The 19,718-nt window shown below is 44.1% G+C and overlaps 1 protein-coding gene across 1 annotated transcript; it reads left to right on the plus strand.

Moving 5' to 3' along the window:
- Window positions 1–893: 893 nt before the first annotated feature.
- On the plus strand, window positions 894–19,132 carry nmnat3 (nicotinamide nucleotide adenylyltransferase 3). The gene is made up of 9 exons (XM_042064950.1): window positions 894–982; window positions 5,657–5,805; window positions 6,595–6,778; window positions 10,034–10,113; window positions 12,576–12,968; window positions 14,409–14,585; window positions 14,950–15,128; window positions 16,988–17,089; window positions 18,283–19,132. Exons 2-9 carry the CDS (start codon window positions 5,697–5,699, stop codon window positions 18,331–18,333), a joined length of 1,275 nt encoding a protein of 424 aa, XP_041920884.1. The 5' UTR covers window positions 894–982; window positions 5,657–5,696; the 3' UTR covers window positions 18,334–19,132.
- The last annotated feature ends 586 nt before the right edge of the window (window positions 19,133–19,718 follow it).

Raw genomic sequence — 19,718 nt, forward strand, 5'->3', positions numbered from 1 at the left:
TCACCGGGGCCTATGCCTGAAGGTGACCCTGTGCCTTTTCCTCCACCGTCAACCTACAATCACAGGCAAGGGTGTTGTGAGAAACTGGAGACTCTCGGAAAAATCAGAACCTACCCCCCCCCCCGATCACAGTCTTCCCCAAAAAAGAAAAAACATGATGGAGATCATCAAATTTCCATTTAAGACACCCTTCTCAGAATGTGTCTTTGAAGGGTAACAGAAAGTCGTCCTCCTTGAAGGGTGATCAGAAAAAGCTTTCTCCCCTTGTCTCAGGTTGCATATTTATGTTAAAGAGCTAATGCATAATGCATGAAGGACTAATATAAGAGGGGAAGATTAAGGAGACTGCTGTAGGAGAGGCAGGTCTACATTCACAATGTACAAGCCACTTATGTAGCCTATTAGTTTAGTGTACAGATGCATCAACGTCAGTCTGCAACAACAACAAAACAACAAAACAACAACTGCCTCCAGTCTGCAACAACAACAAAACAACATAGCCTAACACCATTTTAACTAGGCTAGAACAGGCCTATTATATAGAACAGGCTATAGCCTATTATGAAACTAGCATTCAGTACTGCGGCAAGTGAGTCCTTTAAGCCAAAGGCGTGAGAGCGGGGTCAAGTGAGACAGGCAAGATAGATAAAAATGTAAATACGATCTGATTGCATTAATTCACTGAGAGGACGTTTCGGGGCACATACCGGTACTTATCTCTTCATTAAGAACACACTTGAAACTTGTTCCTTCACTTTCAAATATCAAATTAACCCCAAGGTTATATTCGCTCACTTTCTAAAAATTCATTCAAAGCTGAACGAATAATCTCTGTTACAGTTTGTTTGGCAGACTTTTTAAATACAACTCGCCACTAGTATGCACTGTTGTCTCATGTTCTAGGTGCAATCGGGCAGTCTGACGTTCCGGCCGGGGAACACTTAAAGTGTAACACATGCACTTTATGCAAAGCCTCGAAAAGGTAAACGTTATTTCAATAACAAGCTTCTAAGGATAGCAACGCTTTTCTGATCGAAAATAATCGTATACATCTGTACAACATATACATTCTGGAAATGCCGCAATTACACATTGACGTAGGCTAGGCTGCTTGCATAGTACTCAAGGTAGTTACCTCGCTAACGTTAGCAAAGTTGCCAGTCAGTCGTGACTGAGGTTGACTGACTGTGTTTTTAAAATTCTTCCATTGTGCATGGTCTATGAAACACGTTGATGTGCAGTGTCGCTTGTAGGAGGCTGCATGTAGGCTACAACAAGTGTAGGTTGTAACGTTAACGGCCGAACTAACTAGAAACTCGTAGTTTGATATATATCTAGCAATAGCAGATTACTTGAAAGCATTTTTTTGTTTATGGTCACACGCACTTGCCCTTGCCCTGCCCCCATTTTTCATTAACTGAAATATGTAAGATTTGTGCTATGCACATTAAAGCATTATTTCTCTCAAATGTGCAGTTTCGCTAATTTGCTAAAATGTTAGTAAGCACTTGACCTCTGCCAACAATAGGCTACGTCCACCTTTCAGTTGTAGCCTATCAAAAGATGTTGACCTAAAAGCATAATTTTGAGCTGGTCACGACAAAAGGCTACACGTGTTTTATACAGCACACCACTGATGTCACAAGGTTAAGTACAGTCAGTGTACATGACGTCGCGTTTGTTTATGTTTATACTTAAATTCCTTTATAGACACTTGTTCCAAATGACCTAATAAAACACACCTGAGAGGTAGCTCACCCATCCCTTCAGTATTTCCAGAGAGGCTCCACACAATTTTAGTTTGGGGGACAGGCTGCCCCACACACTGGATTTTTTTTTGTTGTGTACTCACAGGATAGGCAGCTAATAGATCGTGAGAAGATGTTTGCTGAATGTGCCAAAAAATGTTATGGGCTTGAAATTGTGTATGATCGCTGACTGCACCTTTAAGGGATCATGCAATTAGGTGGCATGCTGATGGCAGAATTTCAGAGCTGTTGGCCATGGTAAATGTGAACCTGATGTGCTCACTAATGTGAATGAACATCCACTTAGATGCCCCAGGCTCAGCGGACTTTTTGGCCCTGGTCCACTCCTTTGACCTCGAACTGGTTCAAAGCCCACCGACTCACAAAGCTGGCAAAGAGCTTGACTTGATCTTCACTCGGAACTGCAGCACAGACACCCTCATGGTGACGCCTCTCCATCTTTCTGACCACTTCTTCATCCAGTTCAACGTCAGCCTGTCAGAACAGCCTCCGGCTCCTCAGCCGATGGTCACGTTCCGCCGCAACATCCGGAACCTGTCTCCAACGCACTTCTCCTCTGGTTGCCTCCGTTCTACCTCCACTCAACACCTTCTCCTCTCTGGAGGTTAATGAAGCCACTGACTCGCTCTGCTCCACACTGACCTCGTGTCTAGACGAGCTGTGCCCTCTTACCACAAGGCCAGCTCGATCCAAACATTCTCATCCATGGCTAAATGATACCCTCCGATCGCAGCGCACCAAACTCAGAGCCGCGGAGAGGAAATGGCACAAATCCAAACTAGCTGACGACCTCAAAAACTACCAGACACTCCTGACCTCCTTCTCAGCCAGCATCACTGCTGCTAAGACTGCTTTCTACAATGACAAAATCAACAGCGCTACAGACACTCGAAAACTTTTCTCAACCTTCAAATCGCTACTCAACCCTCAGCTGCCTCCTCCTCCATCCAGCCTTACTGCAGATACCCTCGCCTCATTTTTTACAAACAAAGTGGCGGCAATCAGCAGTCAATTCTCTACATGCCCACTCAACGCATCTGACTCAGATACCGCACTCCTACAACCTCTAGGGACTGCTGGAACATCTTTTTCAGCATTCACGCCTCTCTCCGAGAGTGAAGTGTCCAGACTCCTGACATGCAGCCGTCCTACCACATGCTCGCTGGACCCTATACCTACGAGCCTACTTCAGTCCATCAGCCCGACCATCGCTCCAGCTATCACACATGTGATCAATGCCTCGCTAACCTCTGGCACATTTCCAACAGCGTTCAAAATGGCCCGGGTAACACCGTTACTTAAGAAAGCTTCTCTCAACCCTGCTCAAGTCGAGAACTACCGCCCTGTCTCACTACTGCCTTTCCTATCCAAAGGCATTGAACGAGCAGTCTCCAAACAGGTCTCTGACTTCCTTTCACAGAACAACCTTCTGGATCCAAATCAGTCTGGGTTCAAATGCGGCCACTCTACCGAAACGGCTCTGCTGTCTGTAACAGAAGCCTTAAAAGAAGCCAGGGCGACCGCTCGGTCATCAGTACTCATTCTGCTTGACTTATCGGCTGCCTTTGACACGGTTAATCACCGTATCCTTCTCTCTATACTCGCTGACATGGGAATCTCCGGTTCTGCTCTCTCCTGGTTTGAATCCTACCTCACAGGACGCTCGTTTAACGTATCATGGCTTGGTCAGCTATCCGCACCTCACCATCTCACCACAGGGGTCCCCCAGGGCTCAGTGCTGGGCCCCCTCCTCTTTGCTATCTACACCACCTCCTTGGGACAGATTATCCGTTCGCACGGCTTCTCATACCACTGCTATGCAGACGACACACAGCTCTATCTGTCCTTTCCACTTGACGCCCCCCTGGTTTCAGCACGGATCTCGGATTGCCTTTCAGACATAGCTACATGGATGAAGGCACACCACCTCCAGCTGAACCTCTCAAAGACTGAACTGCTGGTCATCCCAGCTAAACCTACAATACACCACGACATCAACATCAAATTTGACTCCCTGTCTGTTTCACCGACCAGGACTGCAAGAAATCTAGGAGTTGTTCTTGACAACCAACTAAACTTCTCAGATCATGTTGCCTCAGTCGCCCGGTCATGCCGTTTCGCACTCTACAACATACGGAAAATCAGGACTTACTTGACTCAAGATGCCACCCAACTTCTGGTTCAGGCAATAGTCATCTCACGACTCGACTACTGCAATGCCCTCCTGACAGGTCTCCCAGCCTGCACAGTGAAACCACTTCAGATGATCCAGAACGCGGCGGCGCGCCTGGTCTACAACCAACCCAAAAGGGCACATGTTACCCCGCTGCTCATCCAGCTACACTGGCTACCTATGGCGGCCCGCATCAAATTCAAGTCTCTAACACTTGCCTACAAAGTAGTCTCCGGTTCTGCTCCCACCTACTTGAATGCCCTCATACAGACTTACACTACCTCCAGACCGCTGCGCTCCTCTGACGAACGACGTCTAGCTCTACCACCGGTACGCTCAAGCCAATCCAAACTTTTCTCATCTGTTGTTCCTCGTTGGTGGAACACACTGCCAGTTCCTACAAGGGCAGGGACATCCTTTTCCACTTTCAAAAAACTCCTGAAGACCCAGCTCTTTAGAGAACATCTACTCTCATAGCAACACTTACAACAAGTCTTACTGATCCTAGCACTCACCAGCCATTTTAAACTGACAAGTAACTGTTAAAAACAGCACTCACCGACGCACTTATTCTTACTGTACTCTAATGTTTTTTTAAACTGTCCTAAAATTGTGAGAATTGTTCTAAAACTTACTGTTTACCATGTTGTTAGTCGCTTTGGTTAAAAAGCGTCAGCCAAATGTAATGTAATGTAATGTTTAGGCCTATACCAAATTTGTGAATGAAGTGCTTTGTGTAAAAGAGGTCTTCAATCATGTTTTATTTCAACTCACAGAAATTGGGACGAACGTTGCGTATTTCTGTCTACAAGATTGAAGCACTGTCTGATGCACTTGCTGTCGGCTGGTCTGTGCCAGTCATCAAGATGTTTTATATTGACTTTCCATAATTTAAAGAAATGTTTTTCTTCATTAACATTTCACCTCATTCCACACAGATTTTTGTATCCATTCAATAAAAAAATGAGTCGATGTTTGTAAATTCATTGATTCATTGTTTCAGCATAATATAAGCCTAGCCTGGGTTATGCTGAAAGTAAGTCTTCAGGGGCCCCTAATAATAAAATGTTTTTATTAGTAGATAATTCCCTAGCAGGGAAAAATTAATAGATAAATACATATCTGAAATACTTTTCAAATATATCCCTTTGCATGTGCTCTGCCCAACCCCCACCACCCAAATCAAATCCCAGATATAGAAACATCTTGTGTGCCCCTTAAATGAGTTTCCCATAGTCCTTCTTAAATCACACGCAAAATCTACCCTGTCAGCGGATTTCCATTCAGCACAATGCAGGTCCATTCATAACCCCTAATATCAGGTCACCAACAACCTTATGAGTATTAGGTCAGGTAATCCTTTCTCCAAGCGAGGATAGTCACCATTTTTCTTATCACAGGGTCACTTCACTAACAAGGTAGTGCTCTCATTACGGCTAGATCCTGGTTTCCCAGAGCGTGCATCTTGTTTCCCTAAAAAGCAATGCATAAATGTATTTCTACCACCATTTGGACAGCAAACCACCTCGTATTGAATCTCTGCGTTAACCAAAAACAGTGTGACCTTCATGGATTTTAACACTCCCTCACCTTGGCGATGGCGGTTTGAAATTATTCTGATGTGCAGTATATGTGGGTGCATAATGTTGAGCTTAATCAGTGCATGGCCTGAGGCACTCTCTGCTTAGTTCTTTGCTCTCTCAACTCCTTACAGATTCTCTCTGAGGAGAGGCACATAGTGATCAGGCACTGAGATGGCTGCCCGCATCCCTCTCGTACTCCTGGCTTGCGGGTCCTTCAACCCCATCACCAACCAGCACATGCGGCTGTTCGAGCTGGCCCGGGATCACATGCACCTAACTGGTGGGTCCACAAACAATAACCCAATTATCCTGTAAAGGCACACCAAGCACATCTAGTCAGGCCTAGTTGGAGACAGGGGACCCGAGTATATTTCAGTTAGGAAATAAACTTTGTAACAGCAGTGTTTCCTATAGATTGTTTCACAATTATGACAAAATATAGCACCAAACTGGAATAATTAAGTGTGGGTAGTTAAATATATAATAACACTATATACCTCTCAAGTATACATAACCAACTCCAACACTTGCAATTAATCCCACCCATAAATAACAAGCCCATTGTATAGGCTAAGTACATGGTACAGTATGTATTAGGGATACGTAACATAATATATATACATAATATATAATAATGTAGAGTCTCTATTTCTGTATGTTCTCAGCAGTTTCTCAGCTTCCTTTGCTGAGATGTTGTATAAGGTTCACTTAAGCAGAATAGTGGAGCTTGGATTGAAAATGTCAAACTGTTTTCAGTATTCCTCTGCATCTTGACTGTTTGCGTCCAATATAGTTTATTACATGTAAGGATCAGAAATATGTGAATGGCAAAACATTCCCTGAAATAACCAGAAAATAAATTAATAAAAAAAAATCCCCATGATGCTACATAGTAAATGTCAACAATATTGCACCAATTCAACAATATATATAATTTACTATTGACAAAAGAAACTAGCTTACAGAAATTAAAATACTTTTACCATGTTACATAGACATGACCCACATAGCGACATGGACTTATCCTCTCTCTTATCTCTCTTTCTCTGAATGCTGCTCCTGTTTGTAGGGCAGTACCAGGTGGTGGGTGGGATCGTATCCCCAGTGGGTGACGGATATGGCAAACAGGGCCTTGTTTCTGCAAAGCACCGCGTTGCCATGGCAAAGGTGGCCCTGCAAACTTCTGACTGGGTATCCGTGGGTGACTGGGAGAGTCAGCAGCCTGACTGGACGGAGACAGTCGTTACTATGAGGTGTGCACTCACAACATTTCACACAAGTACAGGACTCAAGGTGCTGTCCACTATTTTAGTCCAGTACACTTTTTTTGTCAGATGCAGAGAGATCATTCCTCACAGTAGCTCTGTAAATGGGAAGCCAAGCCATAATGACTTACAACCACTCAGGAAGACAGATGAGAAGTGCATACTCTTTGACAGTTAAAATATAATATCAGCAGAATCACTGACTCAACCTTGAAAGAACCATTCACCCATCACTCTTACTGTCCCTACTAGAAACTGTATTATCTTTAGCCAAACATAGAAAAATATATAACATTAGAAGAAGAGTGTCCAGTCTTTTTGAAAGTTATCTAATTGGCTTTGGTTTTAGCTGCTGAATCACTCCATTTATAAAAAATATTGATTTCTATAAAAGCTATCAGACTGTAAAGCCAGTTGTCTTTGGTATTTCAGAAAGGTGTCAGCTGTCAGCATTTCTAAGACTCTGAATCAGCAGACTGTGTTGAACAGTGCTGATAGACTCCCAGCACTAATAGCTAAATAATAAATCCGGAGTGCTTGTGAGCTGTGTAAAAAGACTATAGCTGCAAGACTAGCCATAAATGCTAGGCTGTTATCGATCGGCCAAGCACTGCCATGTCTGTAGTACCTGGTCACATTAGGGTCAGGTTCTTATGACGTTTGACTCATATTCTGATTTAATCAGGTCCAGTGAGCTGGTCTGGTGCCTATCGCACAGATAAGGTAGATTTATTACTCATTCTGGGTCATTGGACTCTGCTCTCTCTTTCTCTCTGTGACAGGAGCAGTGAATAATAGCCAGAGATGTACCCTCTCTATTCTAATATGTTTTCATCCTCAGCCTGACTACATACTGTTTTTTTTCCCTTTCTCTTCTGCCTTGTCTAGTTTACCCTTGTCTCTGCTAGCTCCCCTTGGGGCACGCTCTTTAGTGGAGACATTAAGACTGCTGCCAAACTTTGACAGCCGCTATCTCCCAAGCGTAGTCCCACGGGACTCTGATTTACTCCCAAGATGTGGAGGGGCCTTTTTAAATAAAGACACATCTCTTCTATTTCTCGCTTTCAGCCTGCTGCCCATGCTCCTCTCTGAGTGGAGTCTTTAAAGCTGAGTGCTTTTAGGAAGTTAGACACCTGTAAATGCAGTGTGTAGCCACTGAGAAACGGATTAATTGACTGATTCATTGGCTTGGCACTCAGCGGAGAACATTTGAGAAGGATGTGTGTGAGAGTGAGGTAGAGAGAGAGAGAGAGAGAATGAGTTAAAGGACCTGCTCGGGGATCTTGTGTTGCTATGATACCCTTAGTCAGCTGAGCAGTTTTATGCGAGTTCAAATGGCAAAGTTGAAAGTAGTGCCGCCACTGGCACTACTTTGCCATTACAACACAGTCATTATACTTAGACTACCACATGAAAGTACAAACTAGCATGACAGACGTCCACAATAGCAGCTGCGAGCAGAGACCTCATTTTCCCATGCTGCATTTCAGACCACGACACATAAAAGTCGATAATGTAACGGCAGTATAAAATGACAGAGAAGAGTTAGTACGAAATGACTCTGAGATGTGTCATTGTACCAGAAGAAGAATCAATGAGTGCCTCTGCTCCTTTTGGCTACCTTGTGTCCGGCTCTCAAAGTTGATAATGACCCATTCCTCAGAGTGGTGTTGCAAGTGGTTTGTTCAGGTATTCCTACAGTCCAGCTCTTGATGGTGGTCCACTGTGAGAGCCTCATTTGGTCCCCTTTTGTGTTTTTTTTTTTTTTGCCTTTAGTAATCTACAGCTTTGTTGTCCATCGTCATAGAAACGGTGCTCCATTGGAATCCTGTGGTAGCAGTGTATCCCAGGACACCCAAGTTCCTCCTGTCCTGAACCAAGACGGCAGTGCTGTCCAATGCACACCAGGCAGCCCAAAGCCCGTCTCCCTCACACACTGGTGCCAATGACGCACCGCTGTGCCTGTGTGTATGAGATTGTTGAGAAAGCTCTCAGCATTCAGAGGGACTGAAAGAGGCCCGCTAGGAGTGATCGGCATCACCCCCGTACCCTTACTCCCTGCAATGCCAACTGCTCTCAATGCCAAGACAATGGCTATTGATACTCAGCTGGCAGACCTGCATGGGTCAGGAGAAAAAGGGCCAGCAGTTGTGGAGGAGTTGCGCCACCCTGGAGGGCTGCCAGGGATTTGTCTCGGCACGGGTCAGCGTGGATGAGGCTGCCTGATTGTATTAGCTACACATTTGCAGTTTGAGGGGTTCACCCGTGTCACATATTGAACAGAAATCAGACACTGGGGAGTTCATTGCCACAGCCTTACCACACACACACATTGGCACTAACACACACTCATCTTATACACACACACACACACACACACACAGGTATACAAACTCATTCTTTCACACATAGTCATAACTTGACTACATCAACATTTTTGTCCCATTAATATCAGTGCATCTCATCAAAAATGAGACAGTTTACCCCTGTACATTTTGCAAAGCAGATCATCGATGCCATAATGTAAATACAAACTCTTCATTGGCAGTCACATGCAAAAACACATCACATGTATGTGGAACATGCAGTATATTGTGCTTCGGGTCCTGTAATAAACATGGTACAAACACACACATACACACACACACACAGCTTGGCTAAAGGTCCCCCCCCACACACACACAAGCCTCTCCTTGTCCTCTTCTCTGCTCTACCCTGCTCTGCTCTCTACTGCCCAGTAATCTCCTTGAGGGAAGCTCTCGTCTTAAGCTGGGGTTTGTGTAAGAACCCAACAGATTAACTCATAAGGTAGCCTGTTGTCTGTGAAAAGAGGAGAGAGAAATGGAAGAAAAGAGAGAGAAAGAGACATGCAGAATGAGAATCAGTGAAAAACACAGAGAGAAACAGAAAGCGAGAGTGTGTGAGAGAGAGGTAGGGGTAGGACAAGAGAAAGTTTGTGCGTGTGTGTGTTGTGTGCATATGTTTGCCAGGCCGAGTGGAGGCTGTCTCCCCAGCCGGATCAACTAAACTGAATATGTGCACAAAGCTTCCAGAAGAGGATTACTCCCAACAGTAGACTCATTGATCTCCTCTCATTACTGATCCTTACCTCTCCCTCTTTTTTTCTCCCTCTCTCTTTCTTTCACTCAATCTCTCCCACCCCACTCTCCCTCCCTCCATCTCTTTCTCTCTTTCGCACTCTCTGTCTCTTTCACCACCTCTTCTACGTTTCTCTCCCCCCAGGTACCATTATGGGCAGATCGCCAAACAGTACCAGCGCAGGATAGAAGCACTTAACAACGCGCCTCAGGAATCAGCTTTGTGTAAGAATGCATACATTTTTTATGTATCTGGGTTTTTTTTTTTTGTCATATAATGTTTTGGTCACATACATCTTCATAATCAGTGGACGAATAGTGTCCTCCATCATACCAAAGGACATGTCTCTGTCTCTGATATCTCTGTTTTATCTTAATTGTCTTTAAATCTCTCTGGCACTTTTGCCTGTCTGCTTTATCTCCCTCCCTCACAGCCTCGGTAAAACAAGAACTGATAACTGTGAAAGGATCTGGAATTAGATAAGGAAGCCTGTAATGACCACACATTCATAAATTACAGGAATGACAGGATTTTCAGCAATTATAAAAGACCAAAACGTCCCCTTACACCCCCCACTCCGACAAGCACACACACACACACACACACACATATCACCACATGCACATGTTCATAGGCACCCAGCCTCACATCTATGTGCACCCAACCTACGTTACAGCTCCGCAGGTTTTCTGTTGATTTGTTGTTGTTTTTTGGCCTCCAGTTTGTGTGCTAAAAATGCATTCCCTATATAGACACACTTACCATTCATTGTCCAGAATGATGAAGAGCGACAATGAGAATGAGCATAGTGAGGGGTGTGTGTATGTGAAATTGCACATTATGCAGTGTGTGTGTGTGTGTGTGTGTGTGAAATGGTACATTATGCAAAGGCCCATTCCTCATGGTCTCTCATGGCAATAGTGAACATTTCCATTTTTAGATTTCTTTTTTCACACTATTATTAAGCAATTAGAGACTATCACTTGCACTTAGAAAAGGCCCATGTTTAATTCAGTCTATTTGCATTAATTACAGGGACTTGACAAGAATGAGCTTGTGTTTTTTCATTTATTTGGGCCGTGTTTTTGCGCAGTTCATTGTTTGTGTAAACACGATTTGTTTTTAAAGATGAATGATAGTGTACTAATTGCACCACGGGATCTACAAATGAGTCATTATTCAGGCTGTGGAAAACAGTGAATTCTCCTTTCTTTCCATAGTGCTCTCTGTGGTATAGATAGAGGGGATTTGGACAATCCCATGAAGTGTGTTGGTGCTTAAAGTGTATGTTTAATTACCCTAAGCTTCCATATGAAGGAGCATTACTGTGAAGGTCAAAGTTCACGGGCTAGCTCTGTGTCAGTGGCATCCACTCCAATAAAGAGGAGCCTTCATACATAGCCATGGCCTCACAGAGTTTACATGAGTACACACACACACATGCACACATAAACAAGCACACGCACTCACACGCGTATAGTAGACTAGACACACATACTGTAAACAAACACACTCATTTGAATACACGTAGACACACATATGATAACAAAACTGCATAGGCAGACATTTGCTCACACTTGCTAATACACTTTCTCTTTCTCATACACACACACCACAAGTACTCACACAAATCTGTTCAACCAAGCCTCACAGTCACCCTCAAAATAACAACCGCTGACAAATGTACAGCTCTCAGCTAAATATGTATTGCGGCTTACTGACTTGCGTCATTATGACTTGTATAAGCTGGACTGCCAGGCAGACAAAGGCTTTGACATTTAATATATCTGAATGCCTTTGCAATAATGCATTCTTGGCTTGGACCAGAGGCAGCAATCATAAGGTTGAAGTCACTGAAGTGCAACCTGTCACCACTCACAATTTCTCGCTACTGGGTGTGACCAGTCAAATTGTGGAAGGAGTAAACAGACAGATCAGAGAAAAAAATATATTGGTGTCCAAAACAGTCCTCGCTAGAAATAATAATACGTGTCTCTTGGTGCATAAAGAGAGGTAAGATGAGACTGGGTTTTATTCATAGTCCTGTCAAACTTTCAGACTGCTGTGCCAGAATTAGAACTTAGTCACTCAACTTTTTCTTCTTTTCTGGTATCACTATGTTTGGAGTAACATCAATCCTTGTATGCAGCCCTCATGTTAAATTATCGAACTGTATCAATCACTAACAAAATGATCATATAATTGACCATGTATGGACCATGCATGACACAGAGTTACATGTTGGAATATTAGAGTGTTAACATCACACTTTTACAGTGCCAACCATACACACAAATAGTGGGAGTATGGCATTTCTGTTAGTTTTATTCAATTGTCTTTTTTCAGATGTGATTCTAATGATTATAAGAAATGATTATGGTCACTTTAAAAAATGGTGACAAAGACTTTTAGCAACCCATGTACCTTTGGTCTAGCTCTACTCCTGTTATTTGTGCTTACACTTGTCACTCAGTAGCCCTATACATTAGGTTCATGTCCAATACGTTCAACCTTATAACAATTCATCTCCAATATTTACTGCCTATCAATCCCCACCCACCAAGACACCCCCATCGTCCCCCTATTATTTATGGTCTGACTTATACCCATATTCCCTGTTCACCATTGTAACTGCCCCCATCTTCCCCATCTCCTGCCTCATGTGCTCCCCTCCTCCTTCCTCCAGGTAAACCTCAGCTCAAGCTCCTCTGTGGTGCCGATTTCCTGGACACATTCCACGTGCCGGGCCTGTGGCGTGACGAGCACGTGGAGGAGGTGGTGGGCCGCTTCGGCCTGGTGTGCGTGAGCCGCGGGCGCCAGCAGCCGGACCAGGCCGTGCACGAGTCGGACCTGCTCTCCCGGCACCGCGCCAACATCTTCATGGTGCGCGAGTGGGTGCGCAACGAGACCAGCGCCACCGAGGTGCGCCGCGCGCTCCGCCGGGGCCTCAGCGTCAAGTACCTGCTGCCCGACGACGTCATCGAGTACATCCATGCACACGGCCTTTACACGCACAAGACCGAGCTGAAGAACAAGGGCATCAAGCTGCGCCCGCTCACCAAACAGGGACTCCTGGACTGATCTCACTGACTGTATAATAACAGATTAGAGAAAAGTCTGGAAAGCCGAGACTGAATGTGATTCCAGGACCCCATTCTGTCTTCCGATCACATCACAAAACAGACTGAAAGGATTAATTTGTATGCGAAGACTGGAAAGCTACATTTGTATGTTAAAGCACACTTGCTGTTCATGGCCATTGTCAACAGACCATAAGCTCATCAGCATGGACACGTAGAGATGGGAGCGATGCTCATTGTGCCTATGGGCCAGAAAGTCAGCTGCATACAGAGTTACTAAGCATTCAGTTTTTCCCATTCTGTGTGAAATTACAGAACCAGTCAAGTCAACGACTCTTGGCTGTTTTAGCTTAGAATTGAAAAATGAAAAATAACTGGGAGCAAGGAAGGAGAAGTGAAAACCACAACACCAGCAGGCAACACCTAGTGTTAACTAACACTTCTAATACGTCATATGTTTATTGAACAAAACCAAGACAATAGGAAACTTCAAAGAAGGTTATTCTTCTTTTTTCACACAATGAAAATGACCTTCTATGTTTGAGAATAAATCAAATAAAGCAGATTGAATTTCAGCAGGAAAACAATGAAGAGTCTTGTGTCTTGTGTTGATTCCCACAGATACTATACTGTCATTCTTTGCTGGACCGCAGGACCCCTTTTGTTGTGAAGTTTCTCTTGTTGGGGCCCTCCTGGAGTGGATCTCTGACTCACTCTGTTTTTAACGCATTCTCCATTTTGTTGTCCCACAATCACTCTGAATTAGCCAAATGTCTTTTTTTTTCAGGGGAAGGAAAGCCTGCATTCTTGCAGTTCTTGGCATTGTGTATGTGTAACTGCGGCACCAGGACAAAACTGAGCACATTCGCTGTCAGATAAGGAGACTGATAGCTTCATTAGTAAAACCTTGTGTTCCATGGTGAAAGGAAGCACACTAATTTGCCAACTCTTTGCTTTATTTTCAGGCTGATGTTCAGAGTGTTACACTGACATTCACGTTTCATTTATTTTAATTTCTGCTTACTTCACACCATCTCTTATAGTGCCCACACACACACACCACTGTTTGGAAGCAAATGCATCTCCAGTAGGCTATTGCATATTGTCTACTATGTCTATTTATGTAGGCCTATACACATCACATTTTGCCAATCTGTCTAAGCAAATAAAAGGGTTATTTCTGCTGCAGATGGATAAAGATGTTTTTTAATCTGTCCATCCATGTTCATAAATTGAATAACTGCTGAGGCTTGAACAAAGGTTGTACTTCCTCGTGATGTAAGGGCACGGTTCCAAGTGCGGACATGTACCATAGGCTACCTACTGATGTATAGCTTACAAGTGGTTATGCTGCAGGGTGGGCGGGACCCGTGGGTTACCCATTCATATTACATCAAGAGGGGGGACACTTGGACATAATCGCATTAAATCGTTCTGAATAAAACAGGTGTGTCTGACAGCAGTCCGGTATTCGATCGTAGGCAATCGGACCTCCGCTACTCTCAATTTTTACTGGACTAAAGAATCACACTTAACTTTCAAAATGCCAGCTGACTACTCCGGCTACTGGAAAATGATTGTCAATGACAACTTCGAGGAGTACTTGAAGGGTCTTGGTGAGTTTCTGATCGGTCTATGTCCCAACAAACAGCGCAGGGTAGGCTACTTTAGGTAGGCTACTTTTGCCAAGTGGATTTTTCATAGCATGTGCACCAAAAGGATAAGGCAACCGAATTGTGTAGGCCTATTTCAGTGTTAGAACGATAATGTACTTATTGTAACAATTTGTTGTTGTCTGACTCGTAATAGGCCTGTTTATTGTAAAGGTATAGCGTACACATCAGAAGTAGGCTATCCTAGATACTTGGCGTATCTCAGGTTTGCCATATTCAGAATAGTAGGCTACCAGAACCCAATAACGGTTTGTGTCATATTGACATTTAAATAATTTCTTCCTGTATTATTATCCAAATCCTGCAGATGTTAATGTTGCCATCAGGAAAATCGCCGTCTTGTTGAAACCCGACAAGGAGATCACCCAGGACGGCAATCACATAATTATTAAGACGCTCAGCACCTTCAAGAACTACAATATGGACTTCGAGGTCGGCAAGGAGTTTGAGGAAGATTTGAGTGGCATCGATGACAGGAAATGCATGGTATGTCATCGCTTCCAAACGCACAGCACTCTGCTGGAAGTAGTCGTAAAAATCTTCACATTCGCTTCACTAAATGATTTGTTTAAGTTGTGCAAACACCACAGCTGTGCGCTTCACTATTCAACGAAACGAAATGTGCGCGCAAGGCGATGTCGGACCAACCAAGTTTTGCGTCCACTCCAGGTAGTAGTATTTTTAGTGCGTGTAATTAATAGTGGGGACATTCTTTGAACACTGCAAGTGTCAACGCTGTTTGCTTACATACAGACCAACTGGCACACTCTCACCTTAGTGTAAGCCTCTGTCTTAAGAGTGACTCATGGCCACAGGTTGGAGTATCTACCGGTGAGTTTATGTAGTCATGCGCACGGGTTGTACCAGCTCGATCCCCGGTCTTCAACTGTGTGTGTGTGCGCGCGCGCGCACGTGTGTGTGTGTGTGTGTCCCACACAAGGTTATTATTTTATTTAATTTGGCCTGAGCAGAAATAGGAGAAATTTAAACTGAAAGAAATGTTGACATATGTGTGTCATCACAAATTATTTCAAAGGTAAACCAGCATTTTTAGGGAGCTAATTTACTAGTGCAATTCAGACATCTTTCTCTTGTTCTGCCACTCGCTCTGGCTCCTCCTTTGTGTCTCTCTTTCTAATGATTACTTTCTCTCTCTCTTTCTCTCCCTCTCACTCCCTCTCTATCTCACTCTCTCTCTCACTCTCAGAACACACTGGTGCTCTTACTCTCCTTCTTTATGTACATCTCTCTCAATGCCTGTATAGTTGGCCATCTTTCCTCCTCTCCTCCCAAACAGTAACAGCAGCAGCAAACTAATTTAAGTCATCTTAAAGTAATAACACTACATTAACGGCTCCCCCCACACACACAGGCCTATCAGTCCTCTTTCCGTCTCATGCTCATGATGGCACCTTGTCAGGGTGGTATTGTCCTCGGCGATGTGGACGGATGCCACATAGCATGCCCGGCGAAGGGCACCCTTTGTTCGCCCGGTGGTGAAATGGCCTGTGAAATGTGTAGGCGCCCGCAAGGCTAATGGCTTGCACCACGCCAGTGTGGGCTTCATAAGTCTGCCCAGTGAGCGGTTTGCTTTTTAATTAAACAGGCTGGAGCGTCAGCATCAACACACGCCACGCCACACCATGGTGCTCCACCACCCGTACTGCCATCACTGCCACCACAAGATTCAACCACCAAGCGGCACATACTCCCACCCCAGTTCCCAGTATTGTTGCATGTAATTGGAAGTGTGAATCTCATTAATGCTGTGTTGCAGGTCTTCTCTCTTTCATGTGTGTGAGTGTGTGTGTCTGTGTGTGTGTGTGTGTGTGTGTGTGTGTGTGTGTGTGTGTGCTCACGCACATGCGCACCTGTCCCTGTAGTGACGCTTTCAGTCTGTTTAACTGACTGTGTTAGAAAGAAAGAGAGAAAGAGAGAGAGAGAGAGACACACACACACACACTCACATACGCCCACATATAATTGTGTGTGTTTGCATGTGAGGGAGAGTGTGTGTGTGTGTGTGTGTGTTTCAGTCGAGAGAGAAAAATTCTTGAAGGCCTGTATCCATAGTATCTTTTCTCCTCTTTGCCTGCTTTTCCAGACCATTGTGAATGGGGTGATAAGCCTGACCTAGTGTGTGTGTGTGTGTGTGTGTGTGTGTGTGTGTGTGTGTGTGAGTGTGTGTGCCTACTCTTCTCGGACCACTGTGAGTTGGGATCAAGTTAAGCTGGTGTGTGTGTGTGTGTGTGTGAGAGAGAGAGAGAGTCACAGACAAGCACATACACAGACCTGTGTCCGTAATGTCTCTCCTCTCTTTCTTTGTCTTTGGCTGGCCTCCCCAGACTACTGTGAGCTGGGATGGAGACAAGCTGGTGTGTGTGCAGAAAGGGGAGAAAGAGGGCAGAGGCTGGACCCACTGGATCGAGGGCGACGAGCTACACCTGGTGAGTCTATCAACAGCCGGGAGGGGGAGTGCTAGTGTGCGCGCGTGTGTGTGTGTTGTTGGAGGATTGATGTGTGAGTTCATCAGTAGGCACTGAATGTGAAAAATGTCTAGATGGGGAAATAATGAGTTTTGTTGCATGGTAGGCCGTGTGATGTACACTTGAAAAACAGTAAAGGTAAATAACAAAAACAACAATATAACAAAATTCTACATCGCAGAACTCTAAATTAATTAATTTTGCAGATTCATTTTCTGCCATCTTTGGTCCTAAATTTACCAATCAAAGTGTAGCAAACATATTCATAGTGCCTAGAGGGGCTAATGTCTCTCAAGCATTCAGCAGAGACTGGGACTGAGGAGTCCACCGTTCTGCTGACCTGGGTCAGACCCAGAGAGAGAACAGACCCTGTCGTTTGGAGTTGTATGTCATTTCCACCCAGAGCTGCCTCTGTGCTTTACTGAGAGGTCCACTGCCACTGGCCCTGGTCTTATATATAGGATACGTTTGTCTTATGTATAGGATATGTTTGTCTTATGTATAGGATACGTTTGTCTTACGTATAGGATATATTCGTCTTATGTATAGGATACGTTTGTCTTACATATAGGATACGTTTGTCTTACGTATAGAATATACTGTATTTGTCTTATGTATAGGATACGTTTGTCTTATGTATAAGATATGTTTTGTATAGGATACAACTGGCCGCAGATGTACTTTTTACTGTGCCAGTAAAACACATTACTATAACGATGCTGTAGTACCATTACAATCATTTTTATGGCCTGCTGGTAAAGATCATTGGATTTACACGTGATCTATGAATGAAAACAACATATGCTAGTCATCTGCTTGTGGATGAGAGGAAGAGCACCACCATTACATCTGATACACTGCACATGAGCTCCCTCCATAGGCTATTATAGGAACTGCAGCTCGATACTGTAACCCTTTCTTGACTTGAAGGTTCAGCTAGACACGCTCACACTTCTAAATATATAGCTAGTGACATTCCCTTCACATTTTAGTTATGCTTAGAGAGGTGCACCTGGATGTCTGTCACTTAGCCTACATGTCCTGCTGTAGTAGCACTGTAGTATGATCTGTATAATAGTATGTTTATTTGAGATTGTTTTAACTAATGACCATCTCATTTCTCCATCTCCTTTTCCTTCTTTCTCATTGAACAGGAGCTGAGAGTGGAGGGTATTGTTGCCAAGCAGGTCTTCAAGAAGACCTAAATCTGCTGCAAAGGCCTCACAGCACAGTGCCAACTGGAGACTGACACAGACAGACACAGATTGCACACACACTCTCACACACACACACACACACACACACACACACACTGCTCTGGGCAAAGCTGCTGCTTCGTGCCTCTACTTGATGTACTTTACCCCTACCATATACCCCTCACTCCCTTCGAGTGGTTTGGGTCCACCTTTGGGGCCTGCCTTGGCAGTGGTTTAAGGGTCCGTCCGCTCTCACTTCAGAAGTCCTGATTTAAAAAAAAAAAAAAAAAACAGGCGGTTAAATTACAACTGCTTGACTTGTTTGTTTGTTTTGTTTACTCTGCCGTCAGGAATCTACCAGTTGCCTCCGCACAGCTGTGTGTGTTTGCATCTTTAATTAGTAAGTCTAGGAGCAAAGTCCATCCCCTTTCTCAGTAAAGTAGAGCAGAGTTCCTGTATGTTTAGCGCCTCTTGCAGAAAGTGTGAGATAGCAGGACAGCAAGAGTTAATAGCACAGGCGAGAGAAACAGCCATAAGCCAACTATGCAGAGTGGAAGAGAGAGACAGAGGTGTAGTGATGCTGCATTCTCATGGTGCTGGCAGATGGATATATAGAGAGAGAGATCACAGAGAGAGGTGATCAGTAATCAGTAAAGCAAGACTGTGGAAACCCTGGAGGTCAAACCCAGAGTCCAGTTATAGTCTAGTTGAGGGGGCGGGTAGCCACTCGGGTTATGTTTTCCCTGATGTTATGACAATGTACCATCAATGACAGAAATACCATTAAATAAATAAACCTAAAACCAAACATGTGTTGCCTCAAAGTCTCTGTCTTTGTCTGCAACCCACCAGAGAACCGATGAGCAAAATGCCAGCGGACCGCCAGCTATGCCCCCAGTGGACCGACAGTGGTCCGCCAGCCTCTTGCTATCTGGGCCTAGACCCATCCTCTAAGGCATTCAGTGAAATTGACAGACCTTTTATGTGATATGTCTCATTCTCTGAAGGAAAGAAAATTAAAGGGTATATTTTGTACAGTGCAAAAGACCTATTGGCATCCACAGAGTATCAAGTCAGGAACTTATCAGGTTAAGCCTAACTAACTGTTGAAGGTTGTAGAGTATCAAAAATGATACACATGTCAAAGCCAGAAAATGAACTAATCTTTCAGGGAAATGTTTCTGAATATGTCATTCTTCAAAGCATTTCTGTCTGAATCATAATGACACCATTCTCACAGAGGAGACAACGCAATTGTCCATCTCATGTCAGTTGCATCACATTCACCGCTCTCTAGGTCAGCATAGGACAAGAAAATTAAGATGTGTAAGAAAGGAAACCTTATACATAAATATTAGCCTACCTTGCAAATATAGTTTACATGACTGAAGTTT

Source organism: Alosa sapidissima, chromosome 1 (genome assembly GCF_018492685.1).
Source record: "Alosa sapidissima isolate fAloSap1 chromosome 1, fAloSap1.pri, whole genome shotgun sequence".
Taxonomy (NCBI): Eukaryota; Metazoa; Chordata; class Actinopteri; order Clupeiformes; family Clupeidae; genus Alosa; species Alosa sapidissima.

What these genes read in the sequence shown, in the direction of transcription:
- nmnat3 (XM_042064950.1), top strand. Translation starts at nt 5,697, where the DNA reads ATGGCTGCCCGCATCCCTCTCGTACTCCTGGCTTGCGGGTCCTTCAAC. An exon ending in GCCTCAGGAATCAGCTTTGT is followed by an intron (nt 10,114 to 12,575) that starts GTAAGAATGCAT and finishes TCCTTCCTCCAG; the next exon opens with GTAAACCTCAGCTCAAGCTC. An exon ending in CAAACAGGGACTCCTGGACT is followed by an intron (nt 12,969 to 14,408) that starts GATCTCACTGAC and finishes AATCGTTCTGAA; the next exon opens with TAAAACAGGTGTGTCTGACA.